This window comes from Melozone crissalis, unplaced genomic scaffold (genome assembly GCF_028551555.1).
Source record: "Melozone crissalis strain CALT ecotype California unplaced genomic scaffold, PUWL_Pcris_2 ptg000107l_1, whole genome shotgun sequence".
Lineage (NCBI taxonomy): Eukaryota > Metazoa > Chordata > Aves > Passeriformes > Passerellidae > Melozone > Melozone crissalis.
This window is the reverse complement of record NW_026535884.1, coordinates 5355048-5378327: the sequence shown is the minus strand read 5'-3', so window position 1 is coordinate 5378327 and position 23280 is coordinate 5355048. Positions and strand designations below refer to the sequence as shown.

Genomic DNA, 23280 nt, shown 5'->3' with positions numbered 1-23280 from the left:
TGACCTGATTTTCCAGCTCCTTCTGCTTTCTGATCCTCATTAGAAGAAAAGCACCAGGTGGCAAGAGAGGCCCAGGTAAGGGGTTGAGCATTTTGGCTTCACTTACTGAAGTGCCAGGTGAGGAGCAGCCCTACCCATGCTCCTGAACACAGCTCTGCCAAAAAGCTTCCTAAACCATTCTGCAGATATTAGAAGCTGCCTCTTTGAGAGAAGAAAAATCCCTTGATAGGATTTGTGTGTAATTAGCTGGTTTATTCATTTAACAGGTCTAATTCAGAGATCAGCTAAGTGTGAAAAGTGCAGTGGGCTTCAAATTTGCCACTGAGTGCAACCAGCTCAGAGCAAGGCCTGGGGAAAGGACAAATGTGGGAGAGACGAGGCCCTGGCCCAGAGCTGGGGCTGGTAAATTTGGTATTTATCGCAAAGCTCTTCTTAAGAGCAGCCTGACAAAGGAGATAAACCTCCTAAGGCAGCACAGTTGCCAGTTGCCCAGGGAAGGCTGTTTCCCTGTTATTGCCTCACCAGAACTGAGAATATTCTTTAGGGTAGCAGGTGACAGGCCCTGCAGCAGCGCTGGCTGTGCCAGCCCCACGGGGAGGATTTAAAACGTTAAAAATCAGAATTGGTTGGTGCGAGTGCGGTGCAAGGCCCGGCGCGCCCACCGGGGGGCAGCACCGGGCACGGCAGGACTCATTAACAGAATCGGAAATTAATGATTTTCCTCCTAATCTGACACTACGGAAAAAAGCAGCAAGAACTGGCTCAGACATCCTCTCGCTCAGTTGTGTAATAATTTGTTTTTTCCTGTCTGGGAATGGGCTGAGGTCACAACTCTGCTCACTGTGACAGTGCCCACACAGCAACAGAACCACCGTGGGGACAGACACCCCAAAAACCTCTCGCCAAACCCCAGGAAAAGGACAAGAGGAGCCTCAAGGTCCCTTCCAACACAAACCATTCCATGAGTCCACGATGCACAGCTGGGAATCCCTGCTCCCCACACTCCAAATACTTGCAAGCCACACACATTGTTGGGTTGTTTGATGCTTTTATTTATCACATGTAAAAACACTACTGTCTCTGTCTGCAGGTACCTCTTGCTGCACTGCAAATCACACGGCTCCAAACGGTGAAGATGAGACAGAGAAGGGAACTAAAGTGTTTCTGCCCAGAATCACAATGTCATGACCCCCGGGGGTGTTAAATACACAGAACACCCCCAGGGACTGTTCTACAGAAGCAGCAGAGCATTACAATTAACAGACCAGAGTTGGTGGAAACACTGGGTGAAGGGATCATCTAGAGGATAAGAGGACCTGCAGACTGGTCTTTTCCTTCAGCTGCCCTTATCTTTCTAGTACAGGTAATTGTGATCTAAGTCGATATCTAGTGCTGAACCAGAACAGAGGGGACTCTTCCACACTTAGTTGACACGAGGGTTCCTGAAGTTCCTCCCAGCAAAGCGAGCCTTGCTGCCGAGCTCCTCCTCAATTCTGGGGAAGGACAGAGAGCACTGGGTGTCAGCAGGCAGCACAGAACCCCAGCACTAGCTAGCACAGGCCTCACACTGAACAGCTGGCACACCTGGCACTGAAACACCTGATCCACGTGGCACTGAAACTCCTGACCCACTTGGCCCTGAAATACCTGGTGGTGCCCACCTGGCACTGAAACTCCTGACCCACCTGGAGGTCCTACAGCACCAAGGCAGCTCCCAGCAAGCCCCTGCACAGTGGGCAGTGCCACACACCTGACACAACTCAACCCAAGTGTCTGAGACGCTTGCCAAGAGAAGTGCCCCGTGCAGAGTTTGTCCTCTGACAAAGCCTCAGTCCAGCAGCACAGGATGCCTGGTGTGATCTGTTCTGGACCTCACCCACCCAGCTCCTGCTCTGCAGGTGTTTGAGGGGCAGAGCCCAGCACAAGCAGTGCCCTTCCCCAGCCCAGGCTCACCTCAGCAGCTGGTTGTACTTGGCCAGACGCTCGGATCGGCACGGGGCACCGGTTTTGATCTGAGGGAAATCACAAAGTTAGTGAAGAGCTGAAAGTGCCAACACAAAACCTGCTCAGGGCAATGAGCATCACCACCAGGCTCAGTGTCTGCCCAAGCAAACACAGCAGGTCCTGGCAGCAGCAGAGGTTGTGCATTTGCTATCAGCTGCAGGACCAGGAAAGGCCAGTGCAGCCACTGGAGCCAAGACCTTTGACACTGCTGAGTAAAGGTGAGTTTGCAAAAGATAAGGTGTTCCCTTGTCACAGTCCATTAACAAATCAGCTCCCTGCAAACACACACAGCAAACCTGCACCCCTGGAGGGAGTGCATGCACCGTGGCTTTGGCTTCACCCCCAAATTATCCCATCAAGCAAAGAGCCAGACTGCAGCAGCTGCAGACACCAACCTGGCCAGTGCAGAGACCCACGACCAGGTCAGCAATGAAGGTGTCTTCTGTCTCTCCAGAGCGGTGGCTCACCATCACACCCCAGCCATTGGACTGGGCCAGCTTGCAGCTACAAAGGACAAGAGAAGCAGCTCAGAGCATGCCCTGTGCCCAGGAGCCAAGGGGCAGCACAGGGCTCTGCTCTGCCCCTCCACCTCCCCCAGGTACAGCCAGCCCCACCCTGGCCCAGCCCAGAGGGCAGCACTTACGCCTGCAGGGACTCTGTCACGGAGCCAATCTGGTTGACCTTGAGGAGCAGGCAGTTGCAGGCCTTCTCATCCACGGCCTTGGCAATTCTCTTTGGGTTGGTCACAGTCAGATCATCACCAACCACCTGGATGTTGACGCTGCCGGTGAACTTCTTCCAGGCACCCCAGTCATCCTGGTCAAAGGGGTCTTCAATGGACACCACTGCAGAGGGACACAGCAGCTTTAGGACAATGCCAGCACCAAGGTCCTGTTTGGATGAGTGGCACCAAAGTGCTGCAGACGTGTGCTACCCACCTCCCAGAACATCCCTGAGACCCTGAGAGAGGCAGGAGCTCTCAGTCTCTCCTGTAAGAGGGGCTGCACACCAACTCCCTCCTTCAGCAATCAACCCTGATTCACTGCTCCCACTGATGAGCAACTCACCAGGGTAGTTCTTGACAAAGCCCTTGTACAGGTCAGCCAGCTGGTCAGGAGTGATGTATCTGCTGGGGTCATCAGGGGATTTGAAGTCCAGGTCGTACTTGCCATCCCTGTAGAACTCTGAGGCAGCCACGTCCATGCCAATGACCACCTTGTCAGTGTAGCCAGCCTTGGCAATGGCTGTCTTCAGCAGCTCCAGAGCTGTGACACAGACAGAGAGCAGCTGCTGAGGGCCTGCAGGATCCCAACAGCAGCACACCCACATGGCAAACCAACCATCTCCCTCACCCCTTCAAGGAAGCCCAAAGGAGAGGGTTCTTAAATTCTCCCACTTCTGAACCAACTGGAACAAGATATTACTTTAATACTGCTTTTAGCGTGTAATACCCTTGAGACACCATTATGGGATTCCTAATCTCTTCAGGCAGGACTACATGTCAGCCCAGAAAGCTTAATACTAGATGATTCCACATCCTCTTTCAACTTTATGCATGTGGGCAGGAAGCAGTGCCTGCACTCTAATCCCCTTGAGCTGCAGAGCAGGTGTTGACCATGCAAGTGCCGAGCATCCAAAGCGTGGCAGCAGGCAGACAGAGCCTCCTCTGCACAGGAGAGTCCCCTGGGCATCCACCTGCTCCCCACGGGCACATTTACCTGCACAGAGGGGCAGAACCACTCAGCACAAGTCTCTGGATGCTGCCCACTGTGCTGCTGTTGGCAGAGTCCCAATGACCCCAATGAGTTGCAGGGGAGCAGCTGGGCTCTGTTTGCAGCAGGAAGCTTAGATCAAGTGTTTTCTTTTGTTGTTGGGTTGGTTTTTTGTTTGGGTTCTTTTTGTGTGGGTTTGGTTGTGTTTTGTAAGATGCTAATGTAGCACAAACTGCAAAAGCAGCTGCTGCCAGCAACAAAAATTCCTTGGAATGTAATTGTGATTCAAGGTCATCTTCCCTGATGTCTGCAAGGGCACAGACCCAGCAGAGCTGCATGTGACACTGGGACTCAGAAATGGCACAGCTCTGGTGCTGTCTCAGTGTGCTCAGAAAAGGCAGGGCAGGTCACCAGTCCCCTCACAATAACACAACCAACTGTAAAGCAAAAATCAACTGATCTGAGCCCATGTTCTACTGCCTGTGAGCAGCTCCATTTGTGGAGAGGCACAGAAAGCTCCTCTGGTGCAGTGTTTGTAGGAACAGATACTCTGCTTCCCACAGACAAACTGCCTCTCCCACAGGTTCCTGAACAGAACTGTTTGGCCATGGAAGCAGCAACTGCCTCAGCTTCCCAGGCAAGCCTCTGTGCCTCCCACACACAGCCAGGCAGGGCACAAACTGTTTTCCCCCTCTGTCTGCAGAAAAACAACTCCACTGATATCTGAATGCTGACTTCTGGAACACCTGCAGCGCACACAAGTTCCCACACCACTCTTCAACTGCAAGGGCACGAGATTCCCTTAAGCTCCTACAGGAATGAGAGTAATGAGGCACTGCCAAGGGAATACCTGACCACATCAGCAGAGCACCTTAGGATGTCTGCCACAATAAGAAACAGAGTACAGACAAAGCAGGAAGCTCTGCACCTTTGATCCTATTGATCCTGCCTGTCATTGTATTGGCCAGGCTATCAGTTCCATCTCCTCCCACACTCGGCTCATCCTCACCTTCTTTGTTTTCCAGGATGTTGGGGGCAAAGCCACCCTCATCCCCCACGTTGGTGGCATCCTTGCCATACTTCTCCTTGATGACGTTCTTGAGGTTGTGGTAGACCTCTGCCCCGACCCGCATGGCGTCCTTGAAGCTGTCAGCGCCCACGGGCAGGATCATGAACTCCTGCATGGCCAGCTTGTTGCCGGCGTGGGAGCCCCCGTTGATCACGTTGAAGGCCTTGGGGGAAGCAGGAAAGGCCAGGTTGGAACTGGTACCAGCCCTTCCATCACTCTGCTCGTCCCCAGAGCCTGATCCAGGCTGAAGGCAGAGCCAGCTGCCCCACCCAGGCACTTACAGGAACTGGCAGAATGACCTCAGGGTTCCCAGCGAGGTCGGCGATGTGCCGGTACAGGGGAACGCCCTTCTCAGCAGCACCAGCTTTGCACACAGCCAGGGACACACCCAGGATGGCATTAGCACCAAATTTGGCTGAAATGGGAAGAAATTGATTAGACAAGTGTCTTTATAAAGAGAGACTCAGCAATACCAGCCCATGGTTTGAATTATGGCAGTGCACAGCACAAGGCCATACACTGGCTGTTGGCTCTGGTTAATAGAATCCTGTTGACTCATCTTTATCTTTTACCCCCTCAGTGCAACACAAAGCCCACTCACATTTGTTCTCAGTCCCATCCATTTCCAGCATCAGCTTGTCAATCTTTTCTTGTTCCACAACGTTCACATTCTGCAGAGAGAAGCGGCCAAACTGTTGTTTGACACCAGGCACAGGCCCACAAACCCTCACCTACCCAGCATGGCGCTGGACACTTCCCAAGGGCAGCTGCCAAGAGCTGACTGACCAATTCCTGCCACTATCACACAGCAGCAGCCCAGGGCTGACAGCTGAGCTCACGTGCCATCACTTCACCCACTACCACCGAGTTCTGCACCAGCCTTGGCAGGCCAGGCTTGGTGCCCACAAAGCACAAAGGAATCTCATTGAAGCAGACTGTTCTAGATGCTCTCAGATTCCCCTCCAATGACCCTGCTTAGATAAAACCTGGCCCCTCCTCATCATTCAGGCACTCTCTGAAGCATGAATCAGCTTGTATCCCAGCTGCAGCCCTGCAGCTCCCAGGGCTGGAGTGTTTCTGCACACCACAACACCAGGCTGCTGGAGAAGGCTCCATCACGTGTTAGATGTGCACTCATTAAGTAAATTAAGTAAAACCATTGCTGTGGTCAGTTTGTTCACATGCACCCCAACACACAGGCTGACCCCCCCAGGTGCCACCCCCCCAGAGGAAGGTTTGGACACTGCCTGGCTGTAGGAGATGTTAAGAGAAGACAGATTGCTCCTACCTTGCTAATCAGTGCAGGTGCAATCGTTTTATTGACGTGCTCAACAGCTTTTGAGACACCTGGAAGGAACAAGCAGATCAGACACTGGTCAACACACAGGTTATGCAGGGATTAGTAGGGGATCTCAGGAACATCCAGAAAACCACCTCATGCTGCCCCAGCCCCAGCTGAGCTCACGGCCAGGTGTGAACACAGAGGCCCTGGCTGGACTGGAGGGCACATGAGGGATGCATTGGCTAGGACTGGTCCAGGAATGCCAGTTAGTGTGCCAGGCCATGCACTGGAGAGACTCATCCGAGTGCCAGGCTGCACTGGGAGCACATCCATTACCTGTGTGCACAGTGCCGGGGCCAGGAACTCGTTAACATATTTAACAGCTCTGGAGACACCTGGCAGAAGCCAAACAGACACCCGAGTCAAGGACAGGTGGAGACTCAGCCAACCCAAGGGATGCAGCAGAGGACACACACAGGCAGCAGGAGCCTGGCACAGAGCACTGGGCCAGAGACAAAGGCTCAAAGAGCACAGGAAGCTGTGCAAGGCTGTGTTTGGGCTCCAACCCAGGTCTCTGTACCTCTGCCAGCCCAAACCTCAAGGGCCTGGACAACAGCATTTAGGGAAGGCTTTAGGATGGGCTCTCCTACCAACTCACAGAATCCAGGAGTAAGGGGAGGGAAAAGGCTTCCCCAGCAGTTACACAGGCAGCATCAGGCACTTCACTACCTGACACTATTCTGTAACACTGCTATAACATCACCTTATTTACTGTGCAGTGTTTAAAGGCTTCCAAAAACCTAAGCTTCAGAATGATGAATGCTATTTGACTGCATCCTAAACAATATTAATTGCTTTTCCAAATGGTCTAAGTCTGCAGACTTCTATTACAAAAGGCCTAGCAGCTATCTGCAACTCTTCCCATTTGATAATTATTTCTTCATAACTCGTGTTATTTCCCAGCTGACAAAGCCCTTCAGCTACAGCCTGTTAACCACAGTCTAATTAAATGCCATTAAGAACTGCCCATAGGATCAGACTTAACAGGCCTAAGCACACACACATTTAGCACAGTGAGGTAAATACACATTTATTCTTTGCAAGAAAAGTGCCCTGGGTAAACAGCATAAGACCCTCAGGTTTTTGGGACATTCAGTCATCCAGGCATTTATTCTCTGTTAAGGCATTAACAGCCATGAATCTTCTGAGACAAGGCTCTCCAAGTTCAATTCAGCCCTCCACTTTAATTGTTCCTTCTTAATAGGCAAAAGATATTTCAGCTTCTTTTCACCTGACTGGCAGGCCAGCAGAGCTGCACATTCAATGGACAGAGCTGGCACAAAACCTCAGGTTCAGGATTCAACACGCTGGGAGATCTAAGGAGCCTGCAGTCTCAGAGCTGACAGATTTAAGGGCCCTGGGAAAATTTGATCTATGAAAAGCCCTTGTGACTAACAGCAGGATGACTGAGGCTTTTGGAGCTGGCAGTTCAGATGCCCTGACCACACTGGTAAAGCACTCTGCACTGTGCCACGCACCAACACAGCACAAGGGGAGCAGGGTAACAAAGTACACCTGGACACGCTGTACCAGGGACAGTCACCCGGCTGGGTGTGCCCAGCTCCATGCAGGTGCCCTGCCCTGCAGCACGAGGCAGCTGCACTGCTGGAGCAGCCACCCTGCAGGCCATGCCCAGCAAACCATCCCTGCCCCCTCTGCCCAGCTCAGCACGCCTGACAGGAGCTGCTGTCTGTCTGTCCCTGTCTGTCCTGCCCAGCTGCCAGGCCTTGTGCAGGACACACAGCGGGACAGGAGCCCAGCACTGCCAGTGCCTGTCCCAGGGCACTCGGGGTGCCCAGCCCCAGCTGTACCTTTGCCCATGTAGCGTGTCTTGTCATTGTCACGGAGCTCCAGAGCCTCGTAGATTCCAGTGGAGGCACCGCTGGGAACAGCAGCTCTGAACAGACCTGCCCACAACAGGAAAAACACCTTGGCACACTCAAACACCAACCATCCCCCAGCCAGACCCCATCCCAGCCCTGCAAACCACACCTCTGCTCACATACAGTGATCCCACAAGGGCTTTCTGCTCATTACAGCATCTCCCTCACACTCACTGACCAATAGCAAACTGACTCCTCCTCTTCCACTGGCATGTCAAGAGTTAAGGAAGGCCTCCATTCCCCTTCCAAAAAGGATAGCTTCATTCCCTGGATCTGCTTTTGAGCTCAGGCAAGGCAAGCTCTTAAATTCTTCTAGGATATGGCATAAAAGGGACAGTTAGCAGACCTATTTTGTTAACAGGAGTTCTGAGCTCTTCTGGCAACAGCAGAGCCACCCAGACAGCCCATTCCTCCAGCCAAGGATGCTGAACTTGGAGCCAATCTGCACTCTGGAGCCTGCTCTGCCTGGGGTTCAAGGTGCCAACTTCAGCCTCCAGCCTCTCCCTTATCCCACTAATCAAAGAGCTTAGTGGGGGCAGTCTCATTAAATGACTGCATTAATCTTTTGAGGCAGAAAGATCAGCTCTTTAGTCAGTGTATTACAGCCATTGTGTTTGCTCATTCCACCAAATCACATTGGTATGAGCTTGCACAATGCTTTTGTCAGATCCTATCAGATGTGGGATGAACAGCTAACAAACCAAGGGAAAGTCCTACAATAATTAAAAATATAAGATGTTACATGTGAAAGCCCAATTAGGCATGTTCTTCAGTCATGCCTGAATACTTGGGCAGAGGAGAAACCATTACCCAAAATTCAGCTGAGCAGCAGAAAACTGTGCCATTACAGAAAGCCACAGCAGACAAATTGAGAATTAAACTTCAGTGTACTCACACTGAGCACTGACAAGCAGGGCCATCAGCAGCTGCTCAAGAACAGTTTCCAGGTGCTGTCCCAGTTTATGCTGGGGCAGGGGAAGGTTTGGAACAGCTCTCCCACAGTTTAGGCTGCAAGAAACAGCACCCTCCAAAAAACCCTGCACTGCCCAGGCCAGGAACTTGAGCTCAGCAAACTCATCCAACAGAATGAGGCAGAGGCTTTTTCTGCAAGGCTCACAGCAAGTTCCAACAAGTTTTATGTGTGGAGGAAGAATTCAGCACAGCTCCACTGCTAGAACAGAACTGGCTGTACACTCCTGCCTGCTCAGGTTCTATCAGCTCTAAGCCAGGGATGAACACCTGCAGCTGAGGACTCACCTTTGTTGGTGTACAGGTCTACCTCAACAGTGGGGTTGCCACGGGAGTCAAAGATTTCACGGGCATGGATCTTGGTGATAGACATCTTTAGTACCTGCAAAAAGGAGCTTCCAGTTACTCACTGAATGGTTTGGGTAGGAAGGGACCATGAAGCTGAACCCATCCCACACCCTGCCATGAGCAGGGACACTTCCCACCAGACCAGGTTGCTTGATGAGCCTCATCCAGCCTGGCCTGGAATGTTCTCAGGGATAGGGCAGCCACAGTTTCTCTGGGAAAGCTCTTCCAGTGTCCCATGACTTTTATTATTAAAAAAAAAAAAAATCACTTCCTCATGTGCAAGAGACAATCTCTTGATGATTCCAAATGACTTGAAGTGCATCATCAGACCCTAGGCAGCAGCAGGAGCAGATAATAAGTCTAAAGGAACTTCACCTCATCATGTCAGAGCAGCAAAGAGCTCCCAAAACAGCAGCTCTCTGCTATCAGTTCAGAGTTCTTTTTGATAAGAGACCCGAGTGCAACAGCTCTCAGCAGGCACAGAGTGCTCTCAGTATGCACAGCAGCTGCTCAGAGCCAAACGGAACCAATGACCAAAGAGAAGCAGCCACAGCTCTCATTAAAAACTTGCATTAATAGTTACACCCTGTTGAGCATTTACAGGAAGTTTTCCCTCTTAACTTTTCATCTTGAAAGGAATAAAAATATCCCATGTCCTTTGAATACTTCCTTTCTCCCTTCTCACATTTATCCACTTCAGAAAACTGCAGTAAGGGAATTCTTACGTAAGCCCAGCTACATTTTAAAAACCAAGTCATACACATGCCTGTAAGCCACTGACTGGCACCAAACCCAGCCCATCTGCACAGAAGAAAGCTCAGCCTCAGAAGCAGAACTATCTGGAAGCTGGTTTTTTGGCAAGCCAATGTGGGTGGCAGCCCTGTTTACAGAAATGGTCATGAATCCTTCCACAGTTGGTGCAAAGTTAGAAAAAACATGACCTTAGAGTCTGTGAGTGAGGGGGTGGCTGCACACCCTGCCCTCCCCAGGTCAGAGGCACGGGCAGCCTTTGCTCCCCGTGTCCCTTCCAGCTGTCCTGCCCCTGCACGCTGTCTAAGATTTCAGCCAGACCCCCACACTGACACACGATAGCACTAAAATGTGAGACAAGACAGCTTCTGCAGGCTGACCTTCATGCTGCCACTACCTAGCTTCAATCAGGGAACACACAAGCTAGAAATAAATCCCTGCAAGGCTCTGCTTATCAGTCCCACCCACACTCAGCTCTGCAGATGCACTGAGCAATGGCAAGCAGGAAGATTGTCCCCTTATCCACAAAGGGCTTCCAGAGTTTATCAGGCTGGCACCTGCTAAACCTTACTTTCATTTTTAGAACCTTGGCTTTGCCACAGAACTTGAGGTGGCTCATTCTTTGAGAGCACAGCCAGTCCCCAGGACCCCCCAGAGCAGTGCTGGAGCTGCTTGCTGACCTTCAGGAACACACGCTGCAAGAACTGCCACTGGAAACGCCAGGTCAGACATTACTCAAGCTTCCTTGACAAAGGACCACAAGTCCCTCCCTTCTCTGCAGAAAGGGGCATTTCACAGCACTGCATCACCCCAGAAATCCTTGCTGCTCCTTCTGCAAACTCCCCACTCCTGTGCTCAAGAAACAAGTCTCCTTTGAGCTATAAAATAAAACTGATGCTGTTTAGCTCACCACAATGGAATCAGTGAACTCCCCTAGAACACAAGGGTCAGCCCCTGTGAGCCCAGGCTCAACCCCAGAAATGCTGACTGCAGACAGAGAGGTCACAGCAGCACTGCCTGCCCAGACCTTTGTCCTCTCCAAACACGCAAACACCCGGTGGCATTCAACGAGCACACTGCCTTAAACCTTTTTTTGCAGCATAATCTGCTGACAAGGTCACTGTCTCCCTTCAGGGGAAGGCACACACTCCAGCTTGCCTGGTGTGCTCCAAGGGTAAGTTACAACCCCTGCCAGATCTGAGGACCCTCTTCACCAGCAGCTCAAGTCTAAGAAATCACCACTTATTCCTCACCTGACCCTGCACAGGGAATGCAGTACTCTTAACTGGAGATTACTCCAACTGAAAATTATTTCAATTAAATCAAAAGATTTTTTTTATAGCCAATCCTACCACCAAACCCTGTCCTTGTGAGCTATCTTGCAGCCACTCTTCTCTAAAATCAATATGGGGCTAAGGCTGAGCACTCCAAACTGAATGGAGATTTAAAAAGCAACACTAAAGTTTAGCCATAGAAATAACTGCCCTAGTGAGTGTCCTATTACAGGCCTGCCACATTTATCAGTGGAAGCCTCTCCTGACACTTAAAGGTCCTCATGACCCCAACTCTCATACCACCAGTGCTCTGAAAAAAGCCGAGACCTTTCAGTGCACTCTATCAGATCCCAACGTATTAATTCCCCTGCCAAAGCACTCCCAGAAACCGGACAAATGGGCACATTCCATCCCTGCTCCTCTGCACTGCACGGGGTATTAATGCACCTCTACAACATGATCCAAGGGGTTCTAAAGGATGCCTGGCAGGGAGCAAATCACAGACACGTCCAACCACTTTCTCCCTCTGTGTTTGGTAAGATGGAGGCCTGAAACTGCGTTGGCTCATCTCCTGCGGGTTTGCATGACAAACTTCAGCACTTCCTGCCAGGCTCGGCCCTACCCTGTGACTCAGCAGGCGAGTAACGGAGCAGGAGGGCTCAGGATCCTCTCTGGCAGCGCTGCACGAGGTGAGATGGTTACAACAGCAGCTCCTTATCCACACCTGCGCATCCAGGTGCTTCCCCCCCACCAGCGCTGCCCGGGGACAACCAGCACCCAAATACCCCGAATACACCTCAGGCACAGACGCATTGCTAGCACACGTTAAATATTTGAGATGGGAAGCTGAAGGACATCCACTAAAGAGGGGAAGGTCCAAATCACCACACGCAATCCGAGAGCGACTGTTAATGATTAAAAGGAAAAGGTTAAACTCTGCGTTTGAGGATGCCTTGACCCACCACATCCCCCAGATTCTGCCCCCGCCCTGACCCCCCATACCCCCCGTTTTTTACCCCCACCCCCGCACACTGCCGTGGCTCAGGCCCCCCCTCCCCGCCGGTACTGCGGGAACACACAGCGGCCTGCACCCCCTGGGGACCACTGAGCCTCGGCCCGGCCCTCCGCCACGGCGACGGCCGGGGCTCCGCGGCCGCTACCCGGAGAAGGGAAGCGCGGCCTGCGGGGCGCTGCGGCCGCCGCACTCACCGCTGTGCCGGCAGTCCCGCTCCGCAGCCGCTCCGCTGTCGCCGCCCCGGCTCTGACTGAGACCCAACGGCTCCGTGCCCGCCCGCCTATAGCCGCCCTCGCGCACAGGGCCCGCCCCCCGGCCGCGCCCATTGGCCAGCGCCGTCCCCCGCCGCGCCCCGATTGGCTGAGGCCGCCTCGCGCCAGCGGCGGGCTCGCGTGCGTGCGCTACGTGCGGCCGGGCCGGGGCCTCGTGGAAAATCCCCGTGCGAGGGGGCGGGGCCGGCGCGGCGCATGCGGGCGGGGGCAGCGGGCGGGACCATGTGGAGCGGGGTGCGGGGGGAGCCGTGAGGGACGGGCATGGCGGCCTGGGCTGGGGATGGATACTGGGCATCAGCCACACTGGGCATCAGCCGGGTCCGAAACCCTGCCGTGGGCAGCCACATCTGCCACTGCCCCAGCTGAGGGACAGGCATGGCGTGAGGGGACCGACACTGGGCAGCCACATCTGCCACTGCCCCAGCTTGCTCCAAACCCCGTCCATCCCTGCATGCTTTCAGAGTTATCCTCCATCCAAAGTGCCCTGTGCCAGAGCCTCAGCACCCTCACAGGGAATTTGTTCCTAATCTCCGATCTAAACCTGCCCTCTGTCAGCTTGAACCCATTCCCCTTGTGCTGTCACTGCTCGCCCTTGTAGGCACTCCCTCCCCACCACTCCTCTGAGTTCCCCTCAGGCACTGAAGGCCATGAGGAGGCTGCCCAGGGCTTCTCTCCAGGTAGAACAATCCCAATTCCTCAGCCTTGCCTCACTATTGTGCCCAGTTCTGGGCTCTTCAGTGCAATAAAGGCAAGGAGAGGGTCTGGTGTTGGCCAAAAATTTGGGGCTGGAGCATCTCCCTGGTGAGGAGAGATGGCAGGGCTGGGCCTGGGCAGTCCCAGGGAGACCTGGAAAGAGGGAGGCTGGAACAGTGTGTGTAATAGTTCCAGGGAAAGGCTAATTACAAACGCAATAAATACTCACTCTGATTTTGAAGTGAATAACCATCACACTTCCTGGGGCAGGGGGACAAGGAGCATTGATGGTGACTGTGACACGCCACAGCAGTGTGCCAGCAGGAACACAAACTTTGCCCAGTGTTCTGGGATAGTGGAAGCTGTCTCTGCCTGTGTCAGGGCTGGGATGGGTTGAGCTTTCAGGTCCCAGCAAGCCAAGCCATTCTGTGTTCCATCTGTGAGGATGTGGCAGTGCCCAGTTCACCCTGACTGCCCCAACAAAGCCGTCTTATTGCTCACAGATCAGTGAAGTTTTTATTGCTCACAGATCAGTGAAATTTGTGCTCCTCAGCCCTGCCCTGGCCTGCCGGCCTGAGCCTGATGTACCTTCTGGGCACATTTTTCTTTCCTTCCTGAGAACATCCCCTCGGGACAAGCTTAAAGTCTAATAAAGAGCAGAGGAAGTCAGCTGGACTGAGCTTCCCCAGGCATTGCAAGTGCCCTGAGACCCGCTGTGACCCCGGCTGGGACAGCAGAGGGACGAGCCCTGTGCCAGCCAGGCTGGTTTGTGGCAGTGCCCTGTGTCCCCTGTGCCCGCTGTGTGTGGGGTTTGTCCCTTCCCTGCACATCCCTGTGGCTGCACAGCCACCAATCAGGGCGGAACGATGCTGAGTCCTACCCAGCTGAGATAAGGCACTGTTGGGCAGGAAAAGCCCTTGGAATTAAACTGGTAGATTTTTTTGAAGTGCCAGCCACTCCAAAACACATTGTACCCCTTATAACACTGTTGTACCCCTTAGCAGCCCTGGCTTGTCCTGCGGCCTCACCCTTCCTGGTGTGAGGGCACATTCCCTGTAAAAACACATTCCAGATGCTGGAAATCCTAAAGCTGCATTTTTATGCTGCATTTTAACTGCTGGATTACAGATGCTTCGCTATCTTTGCCTTTATTGCCGTGCAGGAAAATCACACAGAGGTGTCGAGTCTCGTAATGAGCTGCAGAAAATGGAGCACAAGAAAGCCTGAGGCTGAGGGAAATTAAACATTGTGGTAGGCAGCAAAGGCTGATGCTGAAGTACAGCAGGGTGCTCTTTGGGGACAAAACGTTTTCTGAAAGGTCACAATGGGCCTGGTGGGGGGCAGAGGGGGAGTTTAAAGCAAACCCCCTGCCCTGAGCACTGAGCTCTCCCTCAGAACTCCTCAGAGGGGTTTAGGACTTGTCCCCTGCCTCACCCTCCTTTCCCTGTGGGCACAGAGGCAGCACGAAGCAGATTTCCTGCGCTGGAGCCTGCATTCCCCATGCCAGCAGGACCCTTGAGGAGGCACAGCTGGGGACACTGGGGCTGCAGGCATCCACGAGCACAAGCCTGGCACTGTTCAGGTGCTGGTATAATTTTTTCCTGGATCAGCAGATTTAAACTCGCGCTGTGCCATGCATGTTAAAATTAAACTCGGAGCTGGTATTAAAAGTGCTGCTGCTCACTCATGTACCCTGCCTGATTTTTCTTTTTTTGTCTCGCTTTAAAGAGCATCCCCAAGGCTATGAGGTTTCTAGGAAGCAGGAGTTTCTTTGGGAATGCAGGCTTTATCAAATACTCAGTATACACTTAAAATATTTCACGGCTTGGAAGGGGCCGGTAGGGTTAATGGGGGGGACCCTGGGGACAGAGTTTGGGGACACATAGAGCCAGTGTTCCCAGCAGAGGAGAAAAACCACGGCACAGTCCTGGCTCACAGGCACTGTGAGCAGCCTGAAATGGAGAAGGACCCTGAGGAGCAAAATCCCTCCACTGCAAGGCCTCGCATTCCGCGTGCTTTACGGGTAAAACTGGAAGTGTGATAAATGTACATGTTTTGGAGCACAGAAGGCAGCCAGGGCAGCCTTTCCCAGTTCAGAGCAGTCGGGCAGGAGCCCTGTGAGCTTTGCAGTGTGAAATCACTGCTCCAGGCAGCCGAGGGTGCCGAGGCAGAGCAGAACCACCACAGATCAGGACTTGTTTGCGATGCATCCAAGTGCTAATAACCACCAGCAGCGCAGGGCACATTCCAGGGCGTGAGCTTTCCGAGCACCTTGAAAGCACTTCCTGCACGCTCTGGGCCTTCTCTTTCCCCCCAGTGCCTCCCAGAACACCTGAAGATGTGCCTGGGTGGCTGCGAGGGCACCTCCCTCCCCTGCTGCTTCCACTGCAGCCAGTGCCAGCCCGCTTGTGTTCTGAGCAGGTTCCTTGGGCAGGGCAGCTCTGCATCTCGGGGAGCTTTGCACCTCACCTCGGCCCAGGTGGGATCTCCAGAGGGAAGCCACTGGATGCAGACGTGAGCACTCAGATCCCTGCTCTTCATCGACCCTGCAGAGCCCGGTGTGTTTAAGGAACGTTCGCTGCAAAGGTAATGGCAGAGTCTGACTAATGTTCTTTCTGGGTACCTATTACATGGTGGAATGAGTGTTCAAGATGTTTTCTTCCAGGCACTCAGAGCCTCCTCTGACTTTACATCCTTCTCCCTCGCTTTTCATCCCATTTTCTGCCGTGCCTTTGTCTCCCAGCGTCACCCTGCAGTGAGGCTCCTTTAGGCACATGAATAGTGAAATGGCTGGAGGTGACAGACCTCATGGCTTTCTTAATGCTCTTAACTCCCAGCACTTCCAGCTTGCTTAATGCTCTTAACTTCCACCTTCATTATGCTGTCTTCTGCAGGGCCGTGGGGAAGGGCTCTTAGTCCATGCTGGTTAGTGTGGTCTGTGCACTGTGCCTCCATCATCAGCCTCCCTGAGTACTCCAGGGCTGTGGGAGACACTCAGGAGCAGGCAGGATGTTCTTTCCTACTGGAAATGCTAACCTACATTTACAAGTGCCACAGCCACTCTCAGGGCACGGGCAGTGGCCATTTGGAAGGGAACCAGTGCGTGAATCAGCGTGCTGATACCACAGAGAACATTTCCCAGGAGCTGATGATCTGATATGGTGATCTGCAGGGAGACCGAAAGAACCAGCTGGACATTAATTGCCAGGAGCAGAGGATCCAAAGGCCACAGCTGCTTATTGCAGCCATGCTGAAACCATGCTGAAACCATGCAGTAATCCTCTCTGTGGAGGCCAGAGTGCAAGTCCTGCATTGCCTCTCTCAGGGTGTCTGAGGCTCCTTGCTCAGCAGGGCCTTCCCCCTCTCTTTGAAATGTATTCCATTATAAAGCGGAAAGAAAGCTAGGAATTGATTTTTGGTGTTTAAGATTGGGGGCTTTTTGAATGATAACCCGAAAAAAAATAAATAAAGTAGTCCAAAAACAACTAATTTGTTTCCTTAATGGGTGCAAAATAGTTATGTAAAGCACAAGAGTTATCAAGCAGGATCCTCTTGCCACAGAACAGGTACAACACAGACAGTAAGATTTAAATTTCCTTCATGTTGTCTTCCTGCCTTAAAAATCAACCTCATTCTCATGGGAAACACTTTCATCTTCCATCATGACTCTCACTCCTCAGAGAGCAGTGGTGATGAGCTGCTGGGAGAGGGGGAATGTGGGCACTGGAGGTCCCTGCAATGACCTTGCCTGCAGACAAAACCACTGCAGGGCTGACACTGAGCAGGCAAACACCGGGCACTGATGAAGTGTAAGGTGGCGTCTCCTTGTAGTCACATTTCTTCCATTCCACCGCTGCATTTCTTAATCCAAATCCACGCCTGTGCTGCCTTCCCTGCCTTCCACACCTATCAGCAATGTCCTCTGATGTTTTCAGAAATTCTCTGCTGAAGCTTTTCCTCAGGCCAGGCCTCTGACAAAGGATCTCTTCCAAAGCAGCTCTGCTCCTGCTGGGATCTCTCAGCTTTCCCCATCCTTTCCTCTCTTTTTCCATGGACATTTTTGCTCTGGGGAAAACAAGCACAACCCATCCCTCAGGTGTGGCCTCCTCATCAGGTGCTGAGTGAGGTGCAGCACTCTGATCCCTTATCTCTCAGCTCCTTGCCTTGGGGCTGAAGGTCCTGCCCCGCGTTCCTGCAGCGGGTTCTCCACGGCCTGGAGAGCTGATTGCCATGCCTTTGGAGAGTGCTGTCCCCTGCACTTGTGGGATGGCTGCATTGCTCACCCCTGAGCTGTGCAGGGGTTAATGCATTCGTGCTTGTGCAGCATTTGAAGATGAAAAGTGCCGTGGAAGGGCTCTGTTATTGTTACCCCGTGTGGAGAGGTCTGTACCAGACCCAACCGTATTGTGTTTGGCCACTGGATGTCACAGCTGCTCAACACACAATGCAGAAAGGAAAAGTGCTTACCCAGCAGTGAGCAGCAGCGCTTTCCAGAGCCCTTACTTGTTCTGTGCACTGGGTTTGTTTGTTTGCTCAGGGCCTTGGGGTCCTCTCCTTTGTTTGTGCGCCGCTAATGTCCATTTTCAGAGGGATGGAGCAGCAGTTGTGCTTCCCCTGCCTGCCATAACCCTGGGAGATGAGGAGCAAGCTGAACATTTTTAGGGGAGCAGTGCAGGTAGGTATAAAGCACTGATTGCACCGTGAGCAGGTATTGGCACATGCTGCCAGGCTGCCTTGTCACCCAGCCATTCCTTCTCCGTCCCAGCCAGGGCACAGCACTGAGCCCTGGCATGATGGAAACCTTTCCCCAAGGCTCTCTCTCACACAGCTCCTCCATCCCCACACTCAGACCACGTTCCAGAGCTCCTCGCACACAATGCAGTGGCAAACCTGGCCTCCCCCATCCTAATCCTGCCTTCACGCTTTGCTTTCCTCCAAAGTCCCAAGCAGAGACCCAGAACATGAAATCCCCTTTCAGCAAAGTCTCTAGAGCAGCCCTAAAGAGACATCACAAGGGCTGTAATGACATTTCCTGGAAATGAAAATGAAGAGGGATTATTTGACCGTGTTCTCTCCTTTTTATAGCATCACATTGTCCTTTTCTCCACCTTGGGGAAATGGCAGTGAAAGGCTGCTCCTGCCTGTGGTGCAGCGAGGTGATAACCACCCCACAAGTGATGTGAACATTAAAAAGGGAAAACTATTTTAAGATAATCCAAGGGTTACAGCTATAACTAAGAGTAATTGGCTGAAACTGAGCAAAAGAAAATTTAGGTTGACAATGAAGTGCAGGTAGCTAATGCTGAGATCTGTTAGACCGTGAAATGGAATTCGCAGAGGAAACCTCTCTGCTTTCAAATGGGCAAATCCTGCCTTTAGGAGCACTGGTGTAGATCTCTGGTGTCTGTCTCTGACTGCCTCAAAGCCCATTTCTTCCACAAAGCTTCAGCAGAATCATAAAGGTGTCTGAATTTATATCAGAAGAAGGCAAGAAGGTGTCCCTGCCCATGGCAGAGGGTTGGACTAGATATTCTTTAAGGCCCCTTCCAAACCCAACCATTCTGATTCTATGATTAAATTTAGTCAAATACATCAAAATATTGTATAAGATGAAGGAGGTCTAAAGGGATTGTGTGAACTGGAGAAATGAATTCCAGTGCTTTTCTGCCTCTGTGATCTCTGTATGTACTTGAAAACTGGGGGCAAAAAGGGAACAAAAAAAGAGAGCCTGGGCAAAATATCAAAGAAAAGAGGGCCAGTTTTGGAAATAAGATGTAGAAACATTACAGGAATTGTTGAATAAAAGAATCTCGTGTTTCAATCCGCACAGCTATTGTCAGCTTTCCTCATGGGTCTGGGCCTGCCAGCACTGGCTGCTCTTTGCCTTTCATAAAGCCTGTGCAGGCTCTGGATGCCTTCACTCATCCAGCACAACCTCGGCAGAGAGAGCTCTGTTTGAAGAGGTCTCAGACTCACTCACAAAAACCTGAATGGCCTGATTGAAGGCACTCTGTCCATCTCACTTCAAACAGCCTGTTCCTGGTCAAATGTTTGCTGGGCTGGAGTGATGCAGCTCTCACTGCAAGCCCTGATGGAATTCCTGCTGATTCAGAGGCAGAGGAGTTAACCCTTTCAAGTTCTGGGTCAAAGGAGCACTGAGGTTTGAGCCAGCCACTTCAATGCCACATCAAGGTTTTAATGTGGCCACCAATTCTCAGAATGTCAGACTTGAGCTGAGCTGGCCGGCGAGGACAGAGAGAATAGCCTGGGAGAAGCAGGATTTAAAAGATGGCAAAGAGTCAGGGGAAGCTGCAGAGATAAAAGTGAAGAGCATGGAAGCCAACGATGTGGGATAAAAGGCTTATTTCCTACTGCAGTGGAGGCAGGAGGGGCAAGGCCGAGGTCTGTGTGAAACTTCCCTGCTGCTGGGAAGAAATCATGCCAAGAATATTCACGGCTGACACACACAACATCAGAATTCCTCACTGGCTGAATCTCGGCGCAGAGATGAGTCCTGCTCCAGTCTCCACCTGTGAACGAACCCCCAGCTCACCTCAGGCACGGTGCTGCCATGCTGCCCAGGCACTTTGTCCATTCTTCTCTCCAGGAAATTATTATGGAGAAAATTATTCTCCTGAAATTGCATCCAGGCAGCAAAAGAGCTGACCAAGACAAGCCTCAGGCCAGCCAGGTTTAATACCACATCCACTAGAGAAGCCCCAAGAACCGGTCACCAGTGGTTGATGTGGGCAATACTTAAACAGGAGGACTTCCATAACATTCAGCTCCTAGTTAGAAGCTCAATATCCAAATACATTTAAAGAATTTAATTGACATTATTGTTCTGTCCTAACCCCAAAAGAAATTCATGCTTTGTGCAATTAGTAAATCCTTTCCACAGATTGCTGTGTCTTCACAGAATGGTTTGGGTTAGAAGGGACATTAATGACAAGAATTTGAGCTAACACAGATGTGGGGTTTGGGTGTGCTGAGCACCCACAGCCCCCGCTGATGTCAATGAAATGTCACAAATGCTGCAAAAGCTCCATTAAAAATGAATTCCAGTGCGGCTCTCCAATGCAGAGGTGATCCCCCGTGCCTGACTCTTCTTCACACCCTCCTGAGCTGCTGTGTGGAATCCTGAAGTGCAAAGAGGTATAAACCCCCAAAATTTCGCCCTCAGCTAATTTCAAAGCCTATTTACACAACTGGATACACAAGGATTAAGAAGTGCATTGCAGGGCAGGTTTGCTTGGTTTGGTCCTTACACAGTTCAGTGCAACCGTCAGAATAAATGACTTCTTCAGAGGAGAGAGGGAAAAAACACATTTGGTTAATCAGCTCAATATTACAGCAGTTCCCAAAGATTAAATATGCACTGCACAAACCAGCAACCCAGGAAAGGCCTTTTTACATTAGCAATTCACTTGCAAAGAATAAGATTTTGAGTAAAATACCTGTATCTTCTTCAGCACAGAAACCTGACTTCCCATGGCACCTGTAGCTCACCTGTGCCTCTCACTGGTGAATTGCTGTTATTATTCATAGAATGACAGAATGAGCAAGACTGCCTGTGCTGCAGAATCCTGGGGCATGTCCTGCCAAAACTGCCACCCAAATAGCCTTAAATTACCACCCAAACTGCCACCCAAACTGCCACCCAAACTGCCACCCAAACTGCCCCAAACTGCCCCAAACTGCCCCAAACTACCACACCAGGTCTTGCCTGTGTGCAGCTCAGCCTGACCCTCACTCCAGACTCACCTCAGCTGCTGCCACCTTGCTGAGTGGCTGAAAATCACCTTGCTCCTGAAAATAATTGCCAATTTTATCACAAGTGGCAGGGACGCTGGGCACGGAGTGCTGAGGTTTCACTGGTCTGAGTTTTCTTGCCTCGTGGTTAATGTTGCTGCCTGTCACCTGAAACCAGCAGCCCAGCTATGCTGCTTTTGTTGGAATCTCTAGTTCTTTTCCACAGAAGGTAAAAATTCCACTCCTGGGGAGATTTCTGCTCCCCTTTTGTTTTGAAACCGCGGGTTTAGGAGCTGGGAAGAAAGGGCTGCCAGCAGTGTCATTCCTGAGGGAGGAGGAGGATTTTCAAAGGGAATGGCATTTGCCTGGTGACAGGATACAAAAAGGCAGGGAGAGAATCCATGGTCTGTCCCCTGTTCTGCCAAATGACTTTACTGGACCGTACACAAGTATTTCCCTGGGACACATTCTTAAGGAAATCAAGTGTCTGAAGAGACACAGAAGTCCACAAGAGCCTTAAGACACCTGTCACCTGCTAGTTTTTATTCAAATTCCCGCATGTTTTTTGAAAGGCCATCAGGGTTTCAGCCTCCTGCACCTTTCAACTCTAAGTAGTTTTTGAGAGCTCTGAATTTTTCAAAGGTTTCAAATCTCTCCCATTCAACACTAGATTTCCAGTGATGAGGGAAGGTGGTGAAAGCAAAATGCTTTGAATGCTAAGGCTCAGGGCTGTGGAGTGCTTTCAGACCCAGTCTCTCATTTCCAGAGGAGCCAAGTGTCTGCAGTTTTGATTTCTGGCAGGACTGTGAACGCTCTGCACTTTTGAAACCCAGTGAATGCCTTGCGCCTTGGTCCTTGCTGTGCAAAGGGGAGCAGCCCCGAGGTCTGGGCTGCCTGTTTCTGCTTACAAAGCTCTGTTGTACCCATACTTGCAGCGAGGAGCTTTTCAACCCATTCATCAGCGATGAATGCACAGGAAAAGCTGTGCAGGGGTCAGACAGACGCGGGGCCATCAGCTCTGGCCATCGGGGCACCTGTCCCCTCTGTGGGGACAGCTCAGCCAAAGGCCAGCACAGCTGACTGGCCAAAGCCATTGTCCTGCTGGGGGTGAGGAAGAGGGCAGGAGGGCTGCTGGAAAGGCCAGGCCTGGAGAAAACCAAAGTCTGGGGTTTCTGAGGGGTTTTTAACCAATCTCCCCCTCGGCTCTGCTGCAGGTACAACACAGACATGCTGATGGCAGCGCTCCTGCTCCCCCTGCTCCTGGTGCCCCTCAGCCACTGCCACGAGGTGTCCTGGACATACAAAGGTGACAACGGGGCTGCTCTGGGGCTGCAGGCTCCCTTCCCTTCCCTTCCCTTCCCTTCCCTTCCCTTCCCTTCCCTTCCCTTCCCGGGTGTCCCTTAGTGAGAGATCATAGAGCAGCCAATTTATTCCACTTCAGTGGTGCCTCCGTGTCTTGAAAGTGATTCTCCTCAACGTCACCTCCTTTCACTCCTTTGTGTGGTTAGGACACATTGTCAGGGTTGGCAGCACAACGAGGTTCAGACAATGGGGGAAATCTTTAGAGTGTGTTAGAAGAAAAGCTGCCCTGTGGATGATCCTGCAAGGAAAAGCTTTAAATACTGTGTGCTTCTTGTTTTATTGTCATATCCCAGGCAGTACAGAGCACTAAGTACTTATTTTGGTATTTATACTTTTTTTGGTGAAATTTTATCTAAATTTCATTTGTGTCAGGGGTTTGTTTGCAGAGCTCACTGAAGTAAGTGTTAATCCTTTTATGATCTTCAGTGGGCTAAGTTAAAACAAAGGATATTGCTGAAGAGTTGCAATATTGCAATTGCTCTCTCCCTAGTTAAAAATAGCTAATTGCTGTCAGTTCCTGATCCCAAGCTGAGCCTTCCTGCCTATTGCCCTGATCCTATTCACTCACACTGGTTAAGAAGCCAATTCCTCACCTCTGGCAGCTGGGACCCATTTAAATCCCCATTTCCATGTGAACACCCTCGTCCTTTGGTGGGGTTCAGCCTCCAGCCTCCACCGAGCCTCTGCTGCAATGCAGGTTTCTCACTTTGCAGCCCAGCTGTCCTGCACACACAATCCTGTGCATTTCCACTCTGGGCAAGGCACAGCAGCCTGTAATGGCTGCAGCTCCTGGCGTTCCCATAATTAGATTGGCGTTCCCATAATTAGACTGGCG

The 23280-nt window shown here is 51.7% G+C and overlaps 1 protein-coding gene across 1 annotated transcript; it reads right to left on the bottom strand.

Moving 5' to 3' along the window:
- Nucleotides 1-1018: 1018 nt before the first annotated feature.
- On the bottom strand, nt 1019-12641 carry ENO1 (enolase 1). The gene is made up of 12 exons (XM_054292087.1): nt 12561-12641; nt 9268-9361; nt 7939-8034; nt 6074-6132; nt 5387-5456; nt 5067-5200; nt 4726-4948; nt 3072-3269; nt 2648-2849; nt 2400-2508; nt 1954-2012; nt 1019-1493 (listed from the first exon to the last, which is right to left on the bottom strand). Exons 2-12 carry the CDS (start codon nt 9350-9352, stop codon nt 1424-1426), a joined length of 1305 nt encoding a protein of 434 aa, XP_054148062.1. The 5' UTR covers nt 9353-9361; nt 12561-12641; the 3' UTR covers nt 1019-1423.
- Between the last annotated feature and the right edge of the window lie 10639 nt (nt 12642-23280).